Below are 21,830 nucleotides of genomic sequence, written 5' to 3' on the forward strand. Positions count from 1 at the left end.
CCTACAAGGGAATGCAGCCCTTCAGCTGAAAAATACTTCCCAGTTCAAGGTGCTATATGAATCATAAGCAGTTTCTGACCTTGAGGGGTTGGTGCATGTCACTGAGTCCTTCTGTCTCCTGACTTTGTTGCGGCTTCCATCTCCATCCTGCAAGTGAAGCAGGGGTGCAGGAACACTGCCGTGCCTTGCTGCACCTCACATCTGCAATAGGAAGGGTGCTTTCCTGCCTTCCTGACAAGGAGAGAGAAGCTGCAATCTGACGACAGGCCCTCCCAGAGAAACAGAAGCCTTGGCAGCCACAGGTCGCTCCACAATGATCCTTGTTTACATGCCTTAATTGTGTTAAAATTGGGGGTTGCCAACCTTTTTGAACATGTAAACACTGCCCTGTCTGGTTGCTCTCTCCACCCCCAGTTCACTCCCCTGCCCCTCCCTGGCAGATGGAGACAGAGAGAGGCACGCAAGCGTGAAGATTCCTTGCCTTTTTAGGGCGTCTAGTGTAGTGGTTAGGTTAGAGTGTTGGACTATGACCTGGGAGACCAGGGTTTGAATCCCCACACAGCCATGAAGCTCACTGGGTGTCCTTGGGCCAGTCGCTGGCTCTCAACCTCAGAGGGAGGCAATGGTAAACCCCCTCTGAATACCGCTTACGACGAAAACCCTATTCATAGGGCCTCCATAAGTTGGGATCGACTTGAAGGCAGTCCATTTCCATCTTCAGGTAAAAGATGACTTAATGTTTCAATTTAGAAAATTGTCTTTATTACATGTTTTGTTATAAAACAGTACAAATAACAAAACTACACAAAATAACAATAAATACCCAGCAGTGAACTACACAACATTTCTGTTTTAACACCTGACAGTACAGAGTGAATTTTGTTTACCCACCTGTTTTTATGAGTTCTGTAAGGGTCATCCTTTCCCTTCAACAGCTCTTTCAAAAAAGAGTGATGGTTCCTGATGATGTTCCCCCCTGCCACTTTCTTCCCCCCACACTTTCCATACTGGAAAAACAGATACCAGATCTTCAGTCTTAGTGATACCCACACATCAAGCGCCTGTCTACTAGTCTCTTCAGCAGCAGGATTTTCCCGGTTCTTGTCAAACCAACTCTGGATTAAAATGGATTCTCTTGAATTTGCACTGTGTCCCAAAAAGGCTGGCACCAAGTTAAAGCTCCTAACTATAGCCCCCGGGTCAGGTTGTGCTGCATAGGGATTTCTGTGACCTTGGCTGACTGGCTGTCAGGATTTTTTAAGTTTTGGTTAGTGTAGTGTAGTGGTTAAGGTGTTGAACCACGACCTGGGAGACCAGGGTTCGAATCCCCAGACAGCCATGAAGTGCACTGGGTGACCTTGTGCCAGTCACTGCCTCTCAGCCTCATGAAAACCCTATTCATAGGGTCGCCATAAGTCAGAATCGACTTGAAGCAGTACATTTACATTTACCTGCCCCCCAACACCACAGCTGCCCATGGATAAAGAGGGGAAGCAAGAAGGGGGTAGCAGAGAAAGAGAGGGGGAAAGGGGAGTGGTCTCTCTCTGGCCCTGTCTGCTGCTAGTGTGTGGCCCCCTGAGGGAATGTGGCCCTCAACAGGGGAGGGAGGTTCCCCAATACTGCTTTAACGGCTGTGTAGGAGAGAGAGTTCTGGCAGGTGACTTGTTATGCACCAAGAAGAGAAACAGAGTGTACTGAGATGTGGGGTATAGTGGTTAGAGGGTCAGACCAGGACCTGGGAGACCAGAGTGGAAATCTCCACTCCGCCATGAAGCTTGCTGAGTGACCTTGGGCCAGTCTCCAACTCTTAGCCTTACCTACCTCATGGCGTTGTTGTGAGGATAATATGGAAAAGGGGAGGCATATGAACACCACCTTGAGCTGCTCAGAGGAGAGGGGGGATATAAATGAAATAAACACATAAATGTAACCCCTGAAAGGTACAGGTCACTGGCAGAGATCGAGGGCAGGAGATGACAGCCTGGCAGCAGCCACTGTGAAGAGCCAGCGGAGGAAACTGCAGAGTCCATCCTCCTTCCTCAGACATTTGCTTGAAGCAATAGCAATCCCACCAGGAAAATGTGAGGACAAATGAAAGGAGCACTTCTGCTGGGATTGCAGGCAGAGACCTTTCTTGTGAGCCAAGAGACGCCTCCTTCCCTCGGGTCCATGCTCCTCAGTTACTGCTGGTGTCAGCAAAACATGCAGTTTCAAACTTCATTTCCCCTCATTTCTTTTTATTTTTTGCTTTTCTAAAGAGTTAAAACAGCAAATGTTTCCTTCCCCAACCTGTCAAAACCTTTACTGAGAGGCTCATTTTATTGGTAGAGAGCTATCTGGAACTATTGCAGGAGTATTCTATCAAGATAGCGTTACAGAGATTATTGGGACTATGATGAAATAAATATGGAACATGTTGCCATATATATTATACCTTTATCTTCCCAGTCTTCTTTCCTCCAAGGAGCTCAGGGCTATAGTCCCCCTCCTGTCCATTTCATCCTCACAACAACCCTGTGAGGTAGGCTATGCTGATAGTGACTCGGCCTGTGAGGACCTGTGGATGGGGAGGGCAGGAAGGGAAGCAACTAGACCATACTCTGTGACCCCAGAATGTCAGTTGTCTCCATGCAAGGACCGGCTATCTTGAGCCCCTGAAGACATGCCTATTTCCACGAAGGTTGCCTCAGATATTGTGGCTGTGATAGTAGAGCGAGGATATGCATCTGCCTCTATCAATAGGGTTGCCACCTTTCCCACTGGCCCTGCTCCTCTGCTTTTAATAGCACAGTGGCAGTCTGGAATTCAGAAATATAGCAAAGCATGTTTTCCCCTTCATTTCATCTGGTAAAAGCTCCACCCGTGTATTGTGCCTTGCTACAAGGCTGTCAACTTTTCCACTGGCCACGGCAGCTGAGTCTTTAAAAACAGCACAATGAGCAGGCAGTGATGTTTCTCACGCTGCTGTGAAAAGCTGCAGCTACCAGTTTCCCATATCAAGCTGGTGACAAAGTCGTAGGAGCACAACGGGCTGGGTTTTTACCTGGACAGTTGGCAACCTCACTTTGGACTAATCCACATGAGGTCTGGCACTTTTTTCAACTTCATGGGCAACCTTTGGTGGGGGGCCCCTGCATGTTAGTGGTGGGTGTGGCCAGATGGAGGCAAAAATGGATGGAGCAACTTGTGACTCTTCTCCTTATTCTATATACCCCGCCCGCTTGCATTGGCTGCCTGTGTGTTTCTGAGCTCGATTCAAGGTGCTGGTTTTAACCTATAAAGCCTTACACGGCTTAGGACCACAATACCTGATGGAACGCCTCTCCTGACACGAACCCACCTGTACACTATGCTCAACATCTAAGGCCCTCCTCCAGGTGCCTACTCCTAGGGAAGCGGGGAGTTTGGCAACATGGGAAAGGGCCTTCTCAGTGGTGGCCCCCAAATTATGGAATGATCTCTATGATGAGGTGTGCCTGGCGCCAACACTGTTATATTTTTGGCACCAGGTCAAGATTTTCCTCTTCTCCCAGGCATTTTAGTATGTGTTTTTAAATTGTTTTTAATTTTCTTTTTTAAAATTGTATTTTTAAATTTTTTTGTGTGTTTTAAAATTTGTATATTTGTTTTTATTGTTTTTAATTGCTGTAAACCGCCCAGAGAGCTTTGGCTATGGGGCGATATATAAATATGATAGATAAATAAATACATAAATAATAAATAATATAACCCCACCCCCCATCGCTCCATCCATGCAAGCACATCATCACCCTTTTAGGACCCACTCAAGGACAGCACAGAGTAGGACCACTGAGTGGGATGGGGGCGTTGCCTGGGAAGAGTCATGTGGGAGACGGACTGTGGCTCAGTGGCAGAGCACCTGCTTTGTTTGCGAAAGGTTCTGCCCTGGCCGTGTCTGGGAAATATCCCTTCTCTGAAAATTTTGAGAGCTGCTGCCAGTCAGTGCTGAGCTAGACAGACCACAGGTCTGACTCAATTTAAGGCAGCTTCCAATGTTCCTAAGCATGTCAGGGGCCACGTAGAGAGGCCTGGAGGGTCACATTTGGTGCTGGGCCTGAGATTTCCCGCTCCTGAACCAGTTCTCCTTGGCATTTATTTTCAGCCTGCACATAAACAAAGATTTTAGTTCTTTTTCTCTCTCCAAAGGCTGCTCATGGAGAAGTAGGGGCAGAACACCTGTGTGGGTTCTTGCTACAAAACTCCTTGTAAATTGTCTTTAATTTTAAAAAAATAAAATCTTGAAGCTGTTTGCAGCTGCCTGCCTGGTGCCAACAATTTTCTTCCCTCTCCCCTCTCAGGTCTCCGCAATCTGCTGGCTCAGCTTTTCATGAACTTGAAGAGTTTTTTGCTTTTCTCAGCAAATTTCTCATAAGCCACCACAGAGACTCCTACAGCCTGAACCTAAACTGATGAGGTTCTGATTTCAAATGTGTGAGCGAGTTAATTGGGTCCTAGTGCATGCTGGCTGCAAGATTCATACTTCTGGGTGAGGCTGAACTCATTAGAAGGATTAGCGCCGTGCTTATTCCAAGCTGAATTAGGCAATTTAATGTTCCTTAAGCATGCTACTTCCCCAGGGTATGTTCTCACACACAGCCTCCCTGCCAACACAGTGTCAAAAGACTGCACTTGTTTTTAAAACTCGTTTTCCCCCTGCCATTGAATTAGACTCACAAAACAAGTATCCTCACAAATGCTGTGTTAGTGGCAGGCAGCAAGTGCCAGTGAATTCTTGGAAGGCTTCAAGTCTCTCTGTGTGTGTGTGTGTGTATTTTAACGTGCACCTCAAGTTGGCGCTGGATGTTTCCCAAAGCCTACTAGTTATAGGTTAAATGGTGTAGGGAGAATTATTTAAATAAAAATACTCATTTTATTTAAAATAAAGTGTACAGATAAAAACAGATCTTGAAATGCCAGCCATACAGCTCCAAAGAGAAATAGGAAGAGCCTGCTGGATCAGGCCAGTGGCCCATCTGGTCCAGCAACCTGTCCTCACAGTGGCTACCCAGAGGTGCACATGAGAAGCCCTGCAAGCAGGCCCTGAGCATCTCAGCCCTCTCCCCTCCTGCAATTCCTAGCAACTGATATTTTAAGTAGAGAGCTTATCTCAGGCTGCATCTGTGTTGAAATTGCTTTTTAAGATGTTTTTAAAGCTTTTATTGAAAATATGTTTTGTTTCAATATGTTTCTAAAGATGTTTAATATATTTTAGTCTGTTTTAAAGATTTTTTAGAGTGTTTTTAGTGTTTTTGTTTGCCATCCTGGGTTCCTTCTGGGAGGAAGGGCGGGATATAAATGTAATAATTAATAATAAATAATAAGTAAAAACAAATATTCAGGGGCATGCTGTGTCCGACAGTGGTGGTAGAACAGTGCCATTGTGACTAGTAGCCACTGATAGCCTTCATGAATTTGTCTAATCCTCTTTTAAAGCCACCCAAGTCAATGGCCATCACTATGATTGGCATGGGGGCATTTGGGAGTAGAGAGGTGTGGGGTGGTGCCTGCAGCTTCAGCCCCTTCCCATAGGCAGGGCTGGCCTTAGGGATGGGCAAGCTGGGCAGTTGCTCGGGGTGCTGAGCTGAGGGGGGCTCCAAGCTGAGCTCAGTAGCTGTGGACTGTCTGCAGTGAGCTAGGGTGGCAAAAAGCAAGTGCCTGTAACTTCCCCCCTCCAAGGTTCTACAGGTTGTTTGGGTACTAACCACAAAAATGACCTTCTTTTAATTAGCTTTAAAGTATGTTTCCCCCTCTACGATGCACACCTTAACGTGGTGAGGGGGTTTGAGAGTGTTGAAGAAGCTGAGAGCAATGCCGTCAGGAGTCTAGACCAAGAGAATAGACTCCTAGCAGGGGCGCTAAAGCGGAATGGTCAAAGCTGAGACACCAGACTAAGAGGCATCCAAACTCAGAGGAAGGCAATGGTAAACCACCTCTGAATATCTCTTACCATGAAAACCCTATGAACAGAGTATCCAAAATGCAACACAAAATAGCGCTGGAAGATGAGGCCCCCAGGTCAGATGGCACTCAGCAAACTACTGGGGAAGAACAACGGACAAGCACAAGTAGCGCTGTGACTAATGACGCCACTTGGTCAAAGCCGAAAGGAAGCCCAGAGGCTGATGCGCATAGATGCGAAAGGAGAGTCCGGAGTTGTATGACCTACACAATAGGAACATGGAATGTGAGAAGCATGAACCAGGGAAAGTTAGAAATTGTCAAGCAGGAAATGGAACGTATCAACATTACAATACTTGGCGTGAGCGAATTAAAATGGACGGGAATGGGACATTTTCAATCAGGCAACTACAGAATATTTTATGCAGAAAATGAGAAATCAAGAAGTAACGGGGTTGCTTTAATAGTGAGAAGTGATATAGCAAAAGCAGTTAGGAGCTACAACGCAAGGTCTGAGCGAGTGATATCAATGAGATTTAATAGGAAACTTATTAATTTAAGCATCATCCAAGAAGTCTATGCTCCAACGGCAAACACTGAAGAGGAGGAATTGGAGAGATTTTACACAGAAGTACAGGAAGAAACTGATCACACACTAAAACAACATGTTCAGATAATCCTGGGGGACTGAAATGCAAAAGTAGGGAGCAGAGAAGAACTAGGAATTGTGGGGAAATGGGGCTTAGGAGATAGGAAGGAAGCAGGATAAAGACTTATTGAATTCTGTGAAGCCAATAATTTGTTTCTTGCGAACATATTTTTTGAGCAGCCAAAAAGACGACAGTACACGTGGACATCACCAAATGGTCAATACAGGAATAAAATGATTATATAATGTGGTGTTGGAGCAGAGCTTTGCGGATACTATGAACCATGAAAAAGACAAATAATTGGGTGTTAGAACAAATTAAACCAGAACTATAATTAGAAGCTAAAATGGTGAAACTGTAGTTATTATAATTTGGACACTTAATGAGAAGACATGATTCACTAGAAAAGACAATAACATTGGGAAAAACAGAAGGGAGTAGAAAAAGAGGAAGGCCAAACAAGAGATGGATTGATTCCGTAAAGGAAGCCACAGACCTGAACTTACAAGACCTGAACAGGGTGGTTCATGACAGATGCTCTTGGAGGTCGCTGATTCAGAAGGTCACCATAAGTCAAAATTGACTAGAAGGCACATAATACACACACACACACACACACAAAGTATGTTTGTTTTTCAATTTCCACTTTGATGTAATTTGTGCTAGATAAAAATCAGTGGAGTGAGTGAGTACCACCTCAGATTTCCTGGCAAGGTGCCACTGGAGAGTAATTTTCTGCAGCTGTTACTACAGGGGAAGGCATAGAGTGGTGTGAGACCAGGCCTTAAGAGAGGAACCTTTCCAGGGTGGAGAAAGCCAGCAGCAGGCCAGAACCAAAGACCTGTGAGACCAAGCCCCAGAGAGCAGAGAACAGCTCTGCCAGAAGGGGTTTGGAATGTGGGGGAGGTACTCAGTGGAAGCACAACCGGATCCCTGTTCTCTTATCACCATGTAAGAAAAATAGGAGCACATTCATCATTCTGCTTGATCCCATGGCAAGGAGGAGCTGCAGGTGAGAATTCTCTCATGTAGTTTGTGCATGCAATAATTCTTGCATGTGGCCCCCAGCTTTGTAGACACAAGTGCGGATCCTTGTACAGGCAGCAACAGGGCCTGCACCAGGCCCCATCAACCCTCTCAGTAGCCCTGCACAGCTGACCACAGGGGCCAGCTATTTATTCTACGGCCCCTCAGAAGACTGAGGGGAGATATGATAGCACTCTTCAAGGACATGAAAGGTTGTCACACAGAGGAGGGCCGGGATCTCTTCTCAATTGTCCCAGAGTGCAGGACAAGGAATAATGGGCTCAAGTTGCAGGAAGCCAGATTTCGACTGGACATCAGGAACAACTTCCTAACTGTTAGAGCCATACGGCAATGGAACCAATTACCTAGAGAGGTAGTGGGCTCTCCGACACTGGAGGAATTCAAGAGGCAGCTGGAGAGCCATCCGTCGGGAATGCTTTGACTTGGATTCCTGCATTGAGCAGGGGGTTGGACTCAATGGCCTTATAGGCCCCTTCCAACTCTACTATTCTATGATTCTATGCCCATAGGACAATTTTAGAATGCCTGAATAGGGCTAGAATGGACTACATGTTGCTTCCCTGTTTACCCTCTGCCTTCCCTTGTTGTTGTGTCCTGCGCGGAAGTGATTGTTAGCTCTTCAGGGCAGGATCTGGTCCTCTTGTACTCTACAAAGCGCCATGTGTACTGATGGCACCATATTACATAAAACAGAAAAACAAACCAATTTTACACCGGAATGTACGAGTAGGAGCCACCACATGAGATCAGTTGCTGGGAAAGACAAGCAGGGGAGAGTGCGGTGGCTCTCATGACTTGCTCAGGGGCTTCCCATGGGCATCTGGGTGGCCACTGTGGGAGACCAGATGGGCCATTTGTCAAGCCCAGCAGGCAGCAGCCAATCTCTCTATGGAAATGGCCTGCCTTCAAGTCGATTCCGGCTTAAGGTGACCCTACGAATAGGGTTTTCATGTTAAACGGTATTCAGAGGGGGGTTACCATTGCCTCCCTCTGAGGCTGAGAGGCAGTGACTGGCCCAAGGTCACCCAGTGAGCTTCATGGCTGTGTGGGGATCCAAACCCTGGTCTCCCAGGTCGTAGTCTAAGATGTGGGTGCTGAAAATCCCATGCAAGCCTCACTCAAAGCTTGGGATCGAAGCGAAATGCAGGGATCTGCCTTATGCTGAGTCAGACCCATTAGAGCATCTGGCTCAGTTTTGCCTACACTGACTGGCAGCAGCTGCCCAGGGTTTCAGGCACGGGTCTTTCTTCCAGACCTAACCAGAGATGCCATCGGGGAACTGAACCTGGGACCTTCTCCACACAGAGCAGATGCTCTGCCACTGAGTTAGGGCCCTTCCCCAGATTTCCCCCCCAGCCAAGATAACCTAGGTAAGAGCAGCCAAAGGGGCCACCCGAAGCACAGAGAGGCCAGGCGCAGGGGATGCATTGCTCTGCGGTGCCCCAGGGATCTCAGGGCCAGTGGTCGCATCCCTCCCAAACTGTCCTGCAGGAGAGACAAACAGAACCACAGACTCGATGAAGCCAGTGTGGTGTAGTGATTAGAGTGTCAGACTGGGACCTGGGAGACCAGAGTTCAAGTCCCCACTCGGTCATGAAGTCCATTGGGTGACTTTGGGCCAGTCATACTGCTCCTCAGCCTAACCTACCTCACAGGGTTGTTGTGAGGATAAAATGGAGAGGGATATAGATATATCTATAAAATGTGCTGCACCTTTAGAGGAAAGGTGGGATAAAAATGCATACATAAATAAAGACATTTCTGGTTCCCAAGCGACAGAGGGGTGAGGAGGCGATGGGTGAAGCCAAGAAATACAGTCTGCGCCTGAGTTGGAATTGTTCTTAAAGATGTTTTGTTTTAATACATTTTCAAGTCTGTTTTCTTAAGATGTTTTAGAGTGTTTTTAGTGTTTTTGTTTGCCGCCTCCTACTGGGAGGAAGGGCAGGATATAAATTTAATAAACAATAACAACAACAAAAAATAAAAATAGGGCCAAGACTACCCTAGGGAGGAGGAGGAGGAGGAAGAAAAATCAGAGCCTCTCTCATTCGGCATCAAGCTTCTTGTCCCCTCATTATATGGCAGCGTTATTCGTGGAAACCGGAAGTAGGGCGTGTATGTTCTCCCTTGAGTTTTTTTCCGGAAAAGCCTTATCTCTAGGGTCTGCCCGATGTCGCGCGCGGGGCGATGACGCATGGGGAAGCGAGCCAGCCTACGGGCCTGGGGGAGGGTGGCGCTCTGGAGTGACGTCAGAGACAGGTAGGCAGGGAATTGCCGGCTGAAGAAGGCGCAGAAGGAGCCGGCGATGGAGGAGAGGGAGCAGCTGAGGCGGCAGATCCGCTTGCTTCAAGGTGAGGGCCCCAGGCGCCCGGCCCAGGCGTCCTCCCGTGTGGGGGACCCAGGCGTCCTCCCGTGTGGGGGACCCAGGCGTCCTCCCGTGTGGGGGACCCAGGCGTCCTCCCGTGTGGGGGACCCAGGCGTCCTCCCGTGTGGGGGACCCAGGCGTCCTCCCGTGTGGGGGACCCAGGCGTCCTCCCGTGTGGGGGACCCAGGCGTCCTCCCGTGTGGGGGACCCAGGCGTCCTCCCGTGTGGGGGACCCAGGCGTCCTCCCGTGTGGGGGACCCAGGCGTCCTCCCGTGTGGGGGACCCAGGCGTCCCGGGGGGGGCAGAGGGGAGAGTGCTCAGCCCCTCTTGGGAGGAGGTGTGCTGAGGTCCCAGGCCCGAGAGGCGGCCCGAGGAATCTGGAGTCTTGCCTGCGGGCGCTCCTTGAACCTCAGATTGTTCCTTAATTAACGTACAGAGCCGAATTCGTGTGCGCGATGCTCCAGAGGAGGCCCCAAGCGGCTTATGACGTAGAGTGTTTTGCAAGCCCCTTGGGGCAGGGACCCGCAGAGAGTGACATGAGACAGGGAAGCAGAGCTAGGGCAGGTCCACTTGTCTGTCCAAATAACTGCTTCCTTCCTGCTTGTGTTGCTTTAACCCAGGTGTGAGGAACCTTTGGCCCTCTTGATGTTGCTGAACTACAGCTCTCATTCTCCCTGGCCATTGGCCCTGCTTTCTGGGGTTGATGGGAGTTTGTTTATTTTATTTATTGTATTTGTATACTGCCCCATAGCTGAAGCTCTCTGGGTGGTTTACAACAATTAAAAACATGAAAAACAAGTATGCAAATTAAAAAAAAAATTAAAAAAGCAATTTAAAAACACATGCTAAAATGCCTGGGAGAAGAGGAAAGTCTTGACCTAGCACCGAAAAGATAACAGTGTTGGCTCCAGGTGTGTCTTGACAGAGAGATCATTCCATAATTTGGGGGCCACCACTGAGAAGACCCTTTCCCTTGTTGCCAGACTCCCATCTTCCAGTGGAGTAGGCACCTGTAGGAGGGCCTTAGATGTTGAGCGTAGTGTACGGGTGGGTTCGTGTCGGGAGAGGCGTTCCATCAGGTATTGTGGTCCCAAGCCGTGTAAGGCTTTATAGGTTAAAACCAGCACCTTGAATCAAGCTTGGAAACATACAAGCAGCCAACGCAAGCGGGCCAGGATCGGTTTTATATGTTCGAACCGTCTGGTCCCTGTTACCAATCTGGCTGCTGCATTTTGCACAAGCTGCAGCCCCACATAGAGCACATTGCAGTAATCTAACTTGGAGGTTACCAGAGCATGGACAACTGAAGCCAGGTTATCCTTGTCCACATAGAGGCATAGGTGTAGTTCAGCAACATCTGGAGGGTCGAAATAGTTCCCCACACCAGTTTTAACTTCTTCTGTGTGAATTCCGTTTACTTCGGTAGAGTCTCTGTGGAAGGACCAGCTTGAGTTGTTGAAACATTTATGTCCTTTGGGTGTCACAAGGGTCTTTCTCTCTAGCAAAACTTTCACAGTTGGATTGCAATCATGCATCTTGGTCTGGTGGTTTGGACTGTGGTGGCTTTGGAAACTCAGCAAGCAATGATCTGTCCATGACAATTGAAGACCATTCGGAAGCTACAGCTAGTGCAAAATGCGGCAGCCAGACTGCTAACAAGAACTAAGCGGTCTGAGCATATAACACCTGTGCTAGCCCGTTTGCACTGGCTTCCAATATGCTTCCGGGCCAGATTCAAAGTGTTGGTACTTACCTATAAAGCCTTATACGGCGCGGGACCACGATATCTGTCGGAACGCCTCTCCCGATATGAACCGGCCCGTACACTACGGTCTACTACGAAGGCCCTCCTCCGGGTTCCGACTCATAGGGAAGCCCGGAGAGTGGTGACAAGATCTAGGGCCTTCTCAGTGGTGGCCCCCGAACTATGGAATGGTCCCCCTGAGGAGGTGCGCCTGGCGCCGACACTATCATCTTTTCGGCGCCAGGTTAAAACCTTTCTCTTCTCTGAGGCATTTTAATTCCTGTTAATTCTAAATTATTATATTTTGATTTTAGACTGTACAGTTTTGTGTACAGTTTTGTGTTATTTTTATTGTATTTTTAATGTTCACCGCCCAGAGAGCTGTTGCTAGTCGGGCAGTATATAAGCTTAATTAAATAAATAATAAATAAATAAATAAAATAAATAAATAGGTAGATGACTGTTCCTCCTGTTCTTGCAAGAGCAGCAAGGCAGTCTTTGCCAACCTGATGCTTTCCAGCTATTTTGCACTGTGGCTGTGCTGGCTGGACCTGATGGGAGGTGTAGTCCAAAACATCTGGAGAGCACCAGGTTGGGCAAGGCTGATCTGAGGAGTTATAGTTTTGTCACCAATATATTTTAGGTTATCATTTTCCTGTGTTCTTTGGGATTTCTAATCCTTCAAGTACAGCTGCAGAGCTCTATTTCTTTGGAGGCTCGCTTTTCTTGGATATGTTTGAAGATAGTTTTGTAAATAAGTCCACAAAAGATACTAGCCTGAAACAGGTGTTTTTTTTTAACTAGCTTGCTGGGTGTGGTGGAAGCAGGACATTGTGCTCTCCATCAGACTGTTTCCTCTCCTGCGTGGAATTCATTTTTGTTATGGCTGTCAGATTAATGCATTAACACAAGGTTGTTTTAAGGCCTTTTGGTGCTGGCCTTTGGAGGCCTCAGTTAAGGTAAACCAGCACAAGATTGGGATCAGTCGGTTTAGCTGTAATTGAGTCTGGTTGAATCTTATTGTCATGGGATTGCATATTTTAATGAGGCTTTATATCCTCTTGAGGGTGGGACAGGCTATGACTTCAAATAGGCAGGGCTGCATCTTGCAGAAAAGTACATGATTTTGTGGTACTGCTGTTTCGCTGACCTATATGGGATATGTCATAATTTGAAGAGAATTATGTTGGAAAGCTTTCAGGGAGCTGCTAGATGGATGCTTGGAGGAATAACTAATAGAAGTTTTTCCTTCTTTCCTTTTAGGTCTCATCAATAACCATAAAAACGTCCATGGAAATGCACCAGTTCCCCCACCTACTCAGTGGCGGAATCCCAGGCCCTCTGCCTTTAGCAGCCAAGGTGCATTCTCTGCTAGATATGCCCAGCAAACCCAGAGAGATTTTCTTCCTCGCCAGAGCAGTCCTAATTCCTGGAGAAAGAAATACTCTCTAGTCAACGTGCCCCCTCGGCCAACGCTTTGTTCAGGAAGCAGCGTTTCTGCTAATGCTTCATGGAACAGCGAGAGCCACGCAAGCTCTGAGGCGACTGAGCCACAGACAGTGTTTCCAGGAAGAAGCACAGGCTTCAAGGCAGGTGGTAACGTTGTTGTTGGAGTGCAGGCTGGCTCGGCAGCAGGCAGCGCTGCCGTCCTAGGATCCCAGCAGAGCTCTTCAGAAGCATCAGAGGGCCCAGCTGTGTCTAGAGGATGCGTGAGCAGCACTGCTTGGCCTTTGGATGTTGGATCAAAAAGGAACAAAGGACGGTGTGTCTCAACCATGCCTCGCTCTGCAAGTTGCAAGGCCTTTGCTAGGGTTGGGGACTGCGTGCCTGCAGTGTGTCGGAAAGGGCTTGCTCTTCAGGGTGTATCAGAACTGGGCCCTGACTTGTGCAGGACTATCAGTGAGACTGCCGTTTCGTTGAAATCTGAGCCTCAGCAGCAGCCTTTAACCTTGCCTGATCGTAAATCGAGTGGTCCGTCAGGGACAAAGAGCCCAGCCTTGCAGGTTCCAGCTCTGCGTAGTTCACAATATACTTCTGCAGCAACAGACAAACCCAGCCCGTTAAGGACGGCTGGTAAGTTTGTTGCTCATTCAACTTGGGAAGCTCCTTCAGCTGTTGGGGTGAGCCTTTCTAAGGACAAGCATTCAGTACCTGCTCTCCAAAGAGCTCCCACCTTGCCAGCCTCCATCAGATCTCCAAGGTTCAGGAAAACCAACTACACATGGGTGGCCAATCCAAGCAAATCCCCCCGTGCTGTGAAAAGATTGGCTACTTCCAGAGCCTCTGAAAGTGTGCGCAAGACTGCTGTGGGAGCAGAGAGAGGTCCCAAGTTACTTCCGAGGGGGGATTTGGGATCAAAACAAAAGAAATCCAATGTGCCGTCCAAGCTGGGGATTTCTTCCAGCCAATACAAGTGGAAGGCATCTGGTCCCCAACCTTCTCCTTCCACATCCACCTCTGCATTCACATGGCAGCGTAAGGAAGGTGATTGGGCAGGAGTTTCCCCCTTCATGGGAGCTAGCACTTCCCTTCAGACTGTGAGACATGGGCCTCTGGGTCACGGCAACCCAAGACCATCCTCTGGGAATACTTCCTTTTTTAGTTACAAATTGAAGAGCTGGACTAAAATTATCAAGAGAAGGGGGAATGCCTGGTAAGTTATTGATCGTGTTGAGAGAAAGTTCCAAGACTTTGCCTACAGTTAGGGTTGCCACTCCAATTTTGCTGCTAGAGTAAATTACACACTTTAGAAGACCAAACTGCCTTTTTAAATGAATGACAAAATTTGGAATGAGCTCTTTTGGGGATTGGGGAAGAGAGGTCACATGGATCGTACGTCTGGGGCATTAGATGTGTCAGTGTAGGTGAAGTGGTAATAACATTTAATGATGATCTGCAAAGGCATGACAATTGTGGTAGGACCCATCGGAGCTGGAAAAAATTTCCATAACTTTTTACCTGTCATAGTCAGATTGCTAACAGTTCATATATTACCTGGAATTTTTTTTCTGGCCTGAGGTCCAGAGCCTTGGGCATACCTTTTAATGGAAGAATCCAGAAGGGCCTGTACCATTTCAGAATTCAGGTATGAGATTGTATGTTTGTTTCTGATGTGGGGTATCATTAATTCTTCCTATAAAAAGGTTAGCATGCCAGGGTGGAGGACTGTAGCCTAGATTATTCCCTGGTGTATTATTGTCCATGTGCAAGGAACAGTCAGGCAAGTGATCCTTCACCTGCATGAGGTTTTGCAGTGGTTGCCTTTGAATGTCTACTCTTGACACAGCCCATAGTTCTTTCTTGTGGCCCTGAGACCTGAATCCTCCGCCTCCATGCACTTGTTCTCTACCTCCCCTCCCCCACCTGATGTTCTTTGATTCTAGCTTGTAGGATTAGACAGGTAGGTCAAAATTTGTACAACTTATGTCTGCAACAAGAATCAAATGACATTCAGTTTGCTAGTGAATATTGGTGCAATTTATTGCAACCACCACAACATGAGGTTTTAAAAAACATTTTAGTGCAGCGTTGGAAAGATGGGCAAACACCTGTGATAATCTGACCAGCGCCTAGCACGCTTCTGGTAATGAGCTGTGTTTTCTTACTGCTCATTAGTATGCTGAACATATAACTGCCATGGCCCTGCCACATTGGACTTTGTTAGATGGGCGAGAAGGGTCTGGAAGTGTGGGGAGATCAGTGGGTAAAACTCCACGCAGCTTTCCATGTGAATGGAATGGCTGGAAACATTCCTTCAGCTGTGTGGAGCCCTTATCGCATGGAAAGGGTTTTTGTTGGGAGCCCCAAAAGTATGAGGCTGCTGTATGAATCTGCTCACGGACCAGGTGTGATACGGTTGAGGACAACAGTTACACCTTGGTGAGTGCTTCTGTTGTCCTTCCAGCTCTCCAGCTGACAAGAGGAGTGCCTCCTTCCCCACCGTGCTTCTGAAAAGCCGCTATTCTCTCAGGAAAAGGAACTGTTCCAGAGGAAGGTCCTCACCCACAGCCAGGAGAGCTGGGTCAAAAGGCCTGGTACACATTAGCAAGCACAGGCTGCGCCGGTTGCCAGCATCCCGGGTCCACCTTTTGGCCAAAGAAGGTAAGAACAGACTTGGAAATACATTGATTGTTTTCTTTCCGTACCAGTACTTGCCTTGGGAACTGCAAGGGAAGTTTCTCCTTTTGGTCTGGGATGCTAACTCTAGTTGGAGAATGGCAGCCCTGTGAGGGATGCAAGGCTCTTTCTCTGACAAAGATTTCAGAACTGGATTGTTGTTGTTTGTCTTGGTCTGGTGGCCTGGCCCACAGCTGCCATACACATGCGAGGTTTTTCCTGGGAAGCTGGCAGCTTGAGCCGCCTCTGTGCCTGTCCAGCTTAGCCGAAGTGTAACTTCTTCTGGTTGCTTGGCGTATTCCGTGTCTTGGCTTCATCAGCCTTGTTCACCTCCTCTACCCTCTCCTCACCTGACCCGGATCCATGAGTTGTTCTAAATAGCTTTTTGCGTAGAAGACTCTCTCATATCTCTGTCATGCATTTCCCAAATAAGGGTTGGATTCGGTAGCTGCCCTCTTCCAGTGTGTGTGCGTGGCTGAGAGGCAGTGTAGTGTAATGGTTAGACTAGAGTGTTGGAGTAGGAAGCCAAGGTTTAAATCCTCACTTGGCTCTAATGATCACTGAATGGTCTTGGACTAGCCTTGTGCTCGGTCAGCCTAATCTGCCATACAGGATTAAAAGGAGCGTGGGAGGACAATGTGCAGCCACCGGAAGCTTCTCGAGGACAAGTGAATAAAAACAGTAAATAATTCGAGAGTTCATGCAGCAAAGGCCCTTGCTCGAGATCATGGCTCAGTGGTATGTTTCAGAAGTGTGCCTTGGACAGAGTATTGGACTCTTCAAGCATATCCCTGTAGGCCGCTTTTGAAAAGTTGGGAAATTCAAAAAACCACTTTGGGACACTTGGTGGTGATGTGCTTTGACAAGAGTGTGTAAAAATAATTGTGGTGTGCTTTTGTCCAGATTGTGCTCACTGGGCAAACTCATTGGCTGTTTATCAGGATTGTGAGAAGCTGGTCTTTCTCATCTGGCTTTCTGCTCTCTTCTTGAAGTGGGAAAAAATGGATGATTGCTGAATATCTAGCTAATGAAAAGGCTTGCGTTATTGTTGAAGCAGACTTTGCCCCTTATTTGAAGGTCCAGCATCACCTTGTAAAGAGGTCACTCGATTGCCTAGAGTGCTGGCTGCATCACATTTCCACTCTTTCTCCAAATCTTAACATAACCAGTATGGGGAGTTGAGGTGTGTGTGTGTGGGGGGGGCACAGCTGAGGTGCCCGTGCCTGTTCCTTCCTGAATTTCAAGGATGCTGCACTCTAAGGTGTGCGGAATGGGAGTGAATTGTATTTTACTGATCCAAGAGCTTCCTGGAATGTATGGGAGGAGGAGTGTAAAGCAGACTTCCTCAACCTGGTGCCCTCCAGATGTTTTGGGCTATAACTCCCATCAGCCCCAGCTAGCACGACCTTGCTCCCATCAGCCCCAGCATCATATGGCCATGCTGGCTGGGGCTGATGGGAGTTGTAGTCCCAAACAGCTGGAGAGGCCAGGCTGGGAAAGCTAAAGTGAAGCCATCATCTACACTTACTTATAAAAGCCTGTTAGGGGTTGGCCCTAATTTTTATTTTTATTAAAAAAAACCTGCCATAAGCGTTAGATGCAAATGTCAAAGTGCCATGTGTATTTCCAAATGGAGTCTAGAAATGGTTCAGATTGCTCCAAGATGTTAAATTCCTCTTGTTGAATTAATCTAAATAAAAAAAGCCAATAACACTCATAACACTGTTTATTAAATCAAAGCAATAGTGCTCTGTTTTGCGTGTCTGACAAAGTTAAGAAAACTAACAACATAATAAAGTTTTGGTTTTTTTAAAAAAAGGAACAAAGTTACGATGTGTATTGCACTTTGCCATTCATGAATCTCCGTTGTCGTTGTTGCATGTTAATCTGTTGGTAGCTAGGTATATTAGTCAGGCAGACTTTTAACTGGGAAGTGCATATGTTGGAAGTGTCACCTTGGAATTTCTTGGCAATTGAGTAGTTTTTTGCTATGTCTATATTATAACATGTTTAAGGGTTGGCCAGGTGCTAAATACTTGTGATCTTCAGGCAGTTTCACAGTTCACTGTATTTTGTGAGAGCCAGTGTGGCATAGTGGTTAAGGTGTTGGACTACGACCTGGGAGAGCAGGGTTCAAATCCCCACACAGCCATGAAGCTCACTGGGTGACCTGGGCCAGTCACTGCCTCTCACCCTCATGAAAACCCTATTCAGAGGGTCGCCATAAGTCGGGATCGACTTGAAGGGAGTACATTTCCTTCCTTTTCATACTGTAGTTTAGGATCATGACTTCTTCCCAAACTGGTCATCATAGTTTCCCGCCCTGGGAAACTGGGGGATAATTGGAGGCTTCTGATTTGATTGCTCTTGTGGGAAGACAAGAGTGAAGGGTCCTTGCATAAGGGCAAAAGGTTTGTTCATATATCAGTTTATTAAGCAGAGATAGGATTGTCTCAAGTGGGCCACTGTATTTTGTAGTAATGAATTAAGTTGCAAGCCTAACCACATTTATCTGGGAGTAAGCCCCATTGAATTACTTCTGAGTAGACATGGTTAGGATTACATCCTTCGTTATAACTTGAGAGACTTGGCAAAAGGAAGACATAATTGAGTGGTAGTTCACACTCCATAAACAGTACATTAAAATAGTTATTGTGGCTCAGTAGGTGCAAAGAGATGGAATGAGGCTGACTGATATGTTTTTATTCTCTCATGTTGTGTGTGTGAATGTGTTAAGATCACATCTGCATTTGGATTTATGGAAGCAGTATAGTATGCAAAGCTGAAACCTGTGAATGTTGCTTCCCATTGGATAAAATGGGAGATCGGGAAGGGGGTATATTTCACAAGTTGCATTGTCTTCATGAATGCAGATTCAAGGCAGACATCTTCTAGTTCCTCACCCTCCAAAACCTGCTTCAATGTGACACAGTGTCCCCAGAGCCTTCACCTGGGCTCCTCTAGAGATTTGAGGGTGCCTTTTGGGCAGCAGGTGGTGAGAGGTGGGCAGCTAGCTCAATTTGTCTTCCCTTGTGGACACGCAATTCTGAGAATCCCCCACTGCCGTTTCTGCAGTTTAGGACAGGCTGTCGTGGCGGTTGGCCAAGTGGCAAGGGTCCACCTTGACACAGAGCCTGCTATCAGCAGCAATATTTTGCCCTAGGGTGAGTGGGTGAAGGCTGCCTCTCCTCACACTCTCCCTGGAGTTCCAGAATGTTATGTAGAGGTGGACTGTTAACAGGAGATTATCTTAAAATGCTGTTGACAAGCTGCGTTCTGACTAGCTTAGATGAGAATCGTTCAACGAATTGATTTTACTCTTCATGCAAATTACAACTTCTGGCATGCCCTTTAAAGAGATTTGAAATAACCTTGCAATTTATCATCCAAGATCTGGCATCCTTATATGACACTTACATATGTTACTCTTTCATATGTCTGATATATTTATTTATTTATTTATTATTTCATTTATATCCCACCCTTCCTCCCAGCAGGAGCTCAGGGTGGCAAACAAAAGCACTAAAAACACTTTAAAACATCATAAAAACAGACTTTAAAATACATTAAAACAAAACAACTTTAAAAACATTTTTTAAAAAGCTTTGAAGACATCTTTTTTAAAAAAAGGTTAAAAAAGGCTTGTTGAAAGAGGAAGGTCTTCTGTAGGCCCCCCAAAAATAACAGAGATAGCGCCTGTCTAATATTTAAGGGGAGGGAATTCCACAGGGTCGGTGCCACTACGCTAAAAGTCCGTTTCCTATTTTGTGGGGAAGGACCTCCTGAAAAGATGGTATCTGCAGGAGGCCCTCACCTGCAGGGTGCAGTGATCGACTGGGCATATAAGGGGTAAGACGGTCTTTCAGATATCCTGGTCCCGAGCTACATAGGGCTTTGTACACCAAAACCGGAACCTTGAACTTGGCTATATGTGTGATAGTCAAACCTGGAGCAGCGCAGAGACGTCGAGAGGGAATTTGGGGGGCAAACTACATTTTGTGCTGGAAGGTAGGCTTATACAGAGCCTCATCCTGCTTGGTGCTGAGAAAAAGCCTCCGTAGCTGGCTGCAGAGGCTTTGGACCCTTGAGGGAGGTTTGTTCCTTAATGAAAGGAGTGGGGAGGGGGAATGTGCAGGCAGTTGGGAGCTATGAACCTTTCCTCACCCCTGTAAAATCGATGCGGTTACATTCCCTCCGCTCCTCTGGTCGCCTCCGCTCCCTGTGCACGAGTCAACTTTGCTGACATCTGTTGGAGCTTGGCTCTTCAGTACGAGACCCGGGTGTGATTCTTTGAGAGTTCCCTCTGAGTAATGAAGTGAAGCAAATAGTTTGACATGACACTTCCTCTGGTTCCCCCTGCCCGCCCTCTCTTGCAGCCCCTGCTAGCAAAGGACTCCTTCATGCACCACCAGGCTGCTGTTTGCAGTGTTTTCCAAGTGGCGACCACATGGGGTGTAACCCACGCGTGGTGCCAGTCCAGAAGGTGGGCTGGAGGCCAGCGAGGCAGGCAAGGCAAGGCTGCCCTCGTTCCGGCAGAGGCTCACGTGACGTCTCCTCCCCTCTGACCTGTAGAGGGCAGTCTTGCCCTTTATATTCTCCCATGTCCACCTTTTTCTGGTAATTGATTGCCTAATTTCCTCTTTATGTGAAAGGAAGCAGATAACAAGTAATTTGCAGCAATAACCTGCTAATGCTGGGCCAGTATCAAAACTCCCATGTTCATTTCAAGTGGCAGATAAAACACTAATATATAATTATCCTTGCAAATTGGATTGTTTTAAATAACCAAAAGACTATGGCCAGGAGAAAACTATCCCATTTCCCTTGAGTTAGTATTGCGGCATAATTGCTGCGTTCAATCAATTTCCTTGGTGTTAGAAATTCCATCACAATCAACATTAAGCTATATTCATTGTGATGGCTAAGAGCTGGGCCATTTCTCCTCTTTTCCTTAACTGGCAAAATTAATCAGGGAAAAGATTTTAAACATTTACCCGTGCGAAAGAGGTCAGCCCTGCCACTATATTGCTCAGCAGATAAGGGTGCTAATAAAAAGAAAATTGAATTACTAATGATCGCCAGGAACCGAGTATATAAAACCTGGCAATTGCCCGCTTCAGGAGAAAAGGAGAATCAATTTTCTTCGGACAAGGTGCGCTCATTTTTTATTTTGGCGCATATTATCAGCAATTTAATTTGAAAGCGCATAAACAGGAGGAAACAGTTAGGAAATAATGAGCCTGAAGGTGTAAAGTGCTACAGGATATATGCTGTACACAATTTATTTGGCACAACAGATAATCACTTTAATTGAATTCAAAACTGCATTGTTCAGCAGTGTGGCCTGCCGCTTTTCGCCCGTGGGGATTGCAGAATATTACAAAGGTGCAGGAAGAGCCGTGCGTGTGTGTGTGTGCATGGCCCTTTGTAATGTCCCCCACAAGGCACCGCTAACTCTGCTTCGTTCATGCGTGGATGCACGCAGGCCGTTGATAGTGCAATATTTAAGAGGCAAGAGAAGTCCCTTCTGCCTCCAGGACCCTCCCTCTCTGCTTAGAGAGCACTCGTTGCCTTAGGGCTGTAAAGGATCCAGCTTGTGCCTTGATGGATAACTTTAGCTCATGGAAGGTTCCTTGCTCTGCAGGGAGACAGATCTTTTCCCTGCACGTTCCCACCACCCTGCACGTCTTGGGTAGTTCTGTCAGGACTGCTGAACTTGCTGTCGTTGCTACTTTCTGTCTTGATTGCATTGTCAAGTCTGGTATCCAGGTATTGTGTCAGAATTTCCAGGAGCCCAGGCAGCCAGGTTTATTTTCTAGCTTTGTCACCGGGCCAACTAGTTGGAAACTCATCTTGAAATGGCAGAGGTTGGGGCACTACTTGGGAAGGGATGAACCGGAAGAGCTGTTCGGGTTGGTTCTGTAAGCCTTGTCCCTCGCAGTCAACTCCAAATGCCTAAGACTTGATTTCTTTATGAATCCCAGAGAAA

At 47.0% G+C, this 21,830-nt stretch overlaps 1 protein-coding gene across 1 annotated transcript in view; it reads left to right on the top strand.

Annotated features, from left to right (window-relative positions):
- The first annotated feature begins 9,758 nt into the window (after positions 1-9,758).
- Positions 9,759-21,830, top strand: part of ZC3H3 (zinc finger CCCH-type containing 3) — a 339,858-nt gene continuing 327,786 nt past the window's right edge. The window contains exons 1-3 of the mRNA XM_061607107.1: positions 9,759-9,967; positions 12,989-14,378; positions 15,630-15,826. Coding sequence (XP_061463091.1) covers positions 9,922-9,967; positions 12,989-14,378; positions 15,630-15,826 — 1,633 coding nt within the window. The 5' untranslated portion in view covers positions 9,759-9,921. The remainder of the gene's footprint in view (positions 9,968-12,988; positions 14,379-15,629; positions 15,827-21,830) is intronic.

The sequence above is a fragment of the Rhineura floridana genome, chromosome 1 (assembly GCF_030035675.1).
Source record: "Rhineura floridana isolate rRhiFlo1 chromosome 1, rRhiFlo1.hap2, whole genome shotgun sequence".
Taxonomy (NCBI): domain Eukaryota; kingdom Metazoa; phylum Chordata; class Lepidosauria; order Squamata; family Rhineuridae; genus Rhineura; species Rhineura floridana.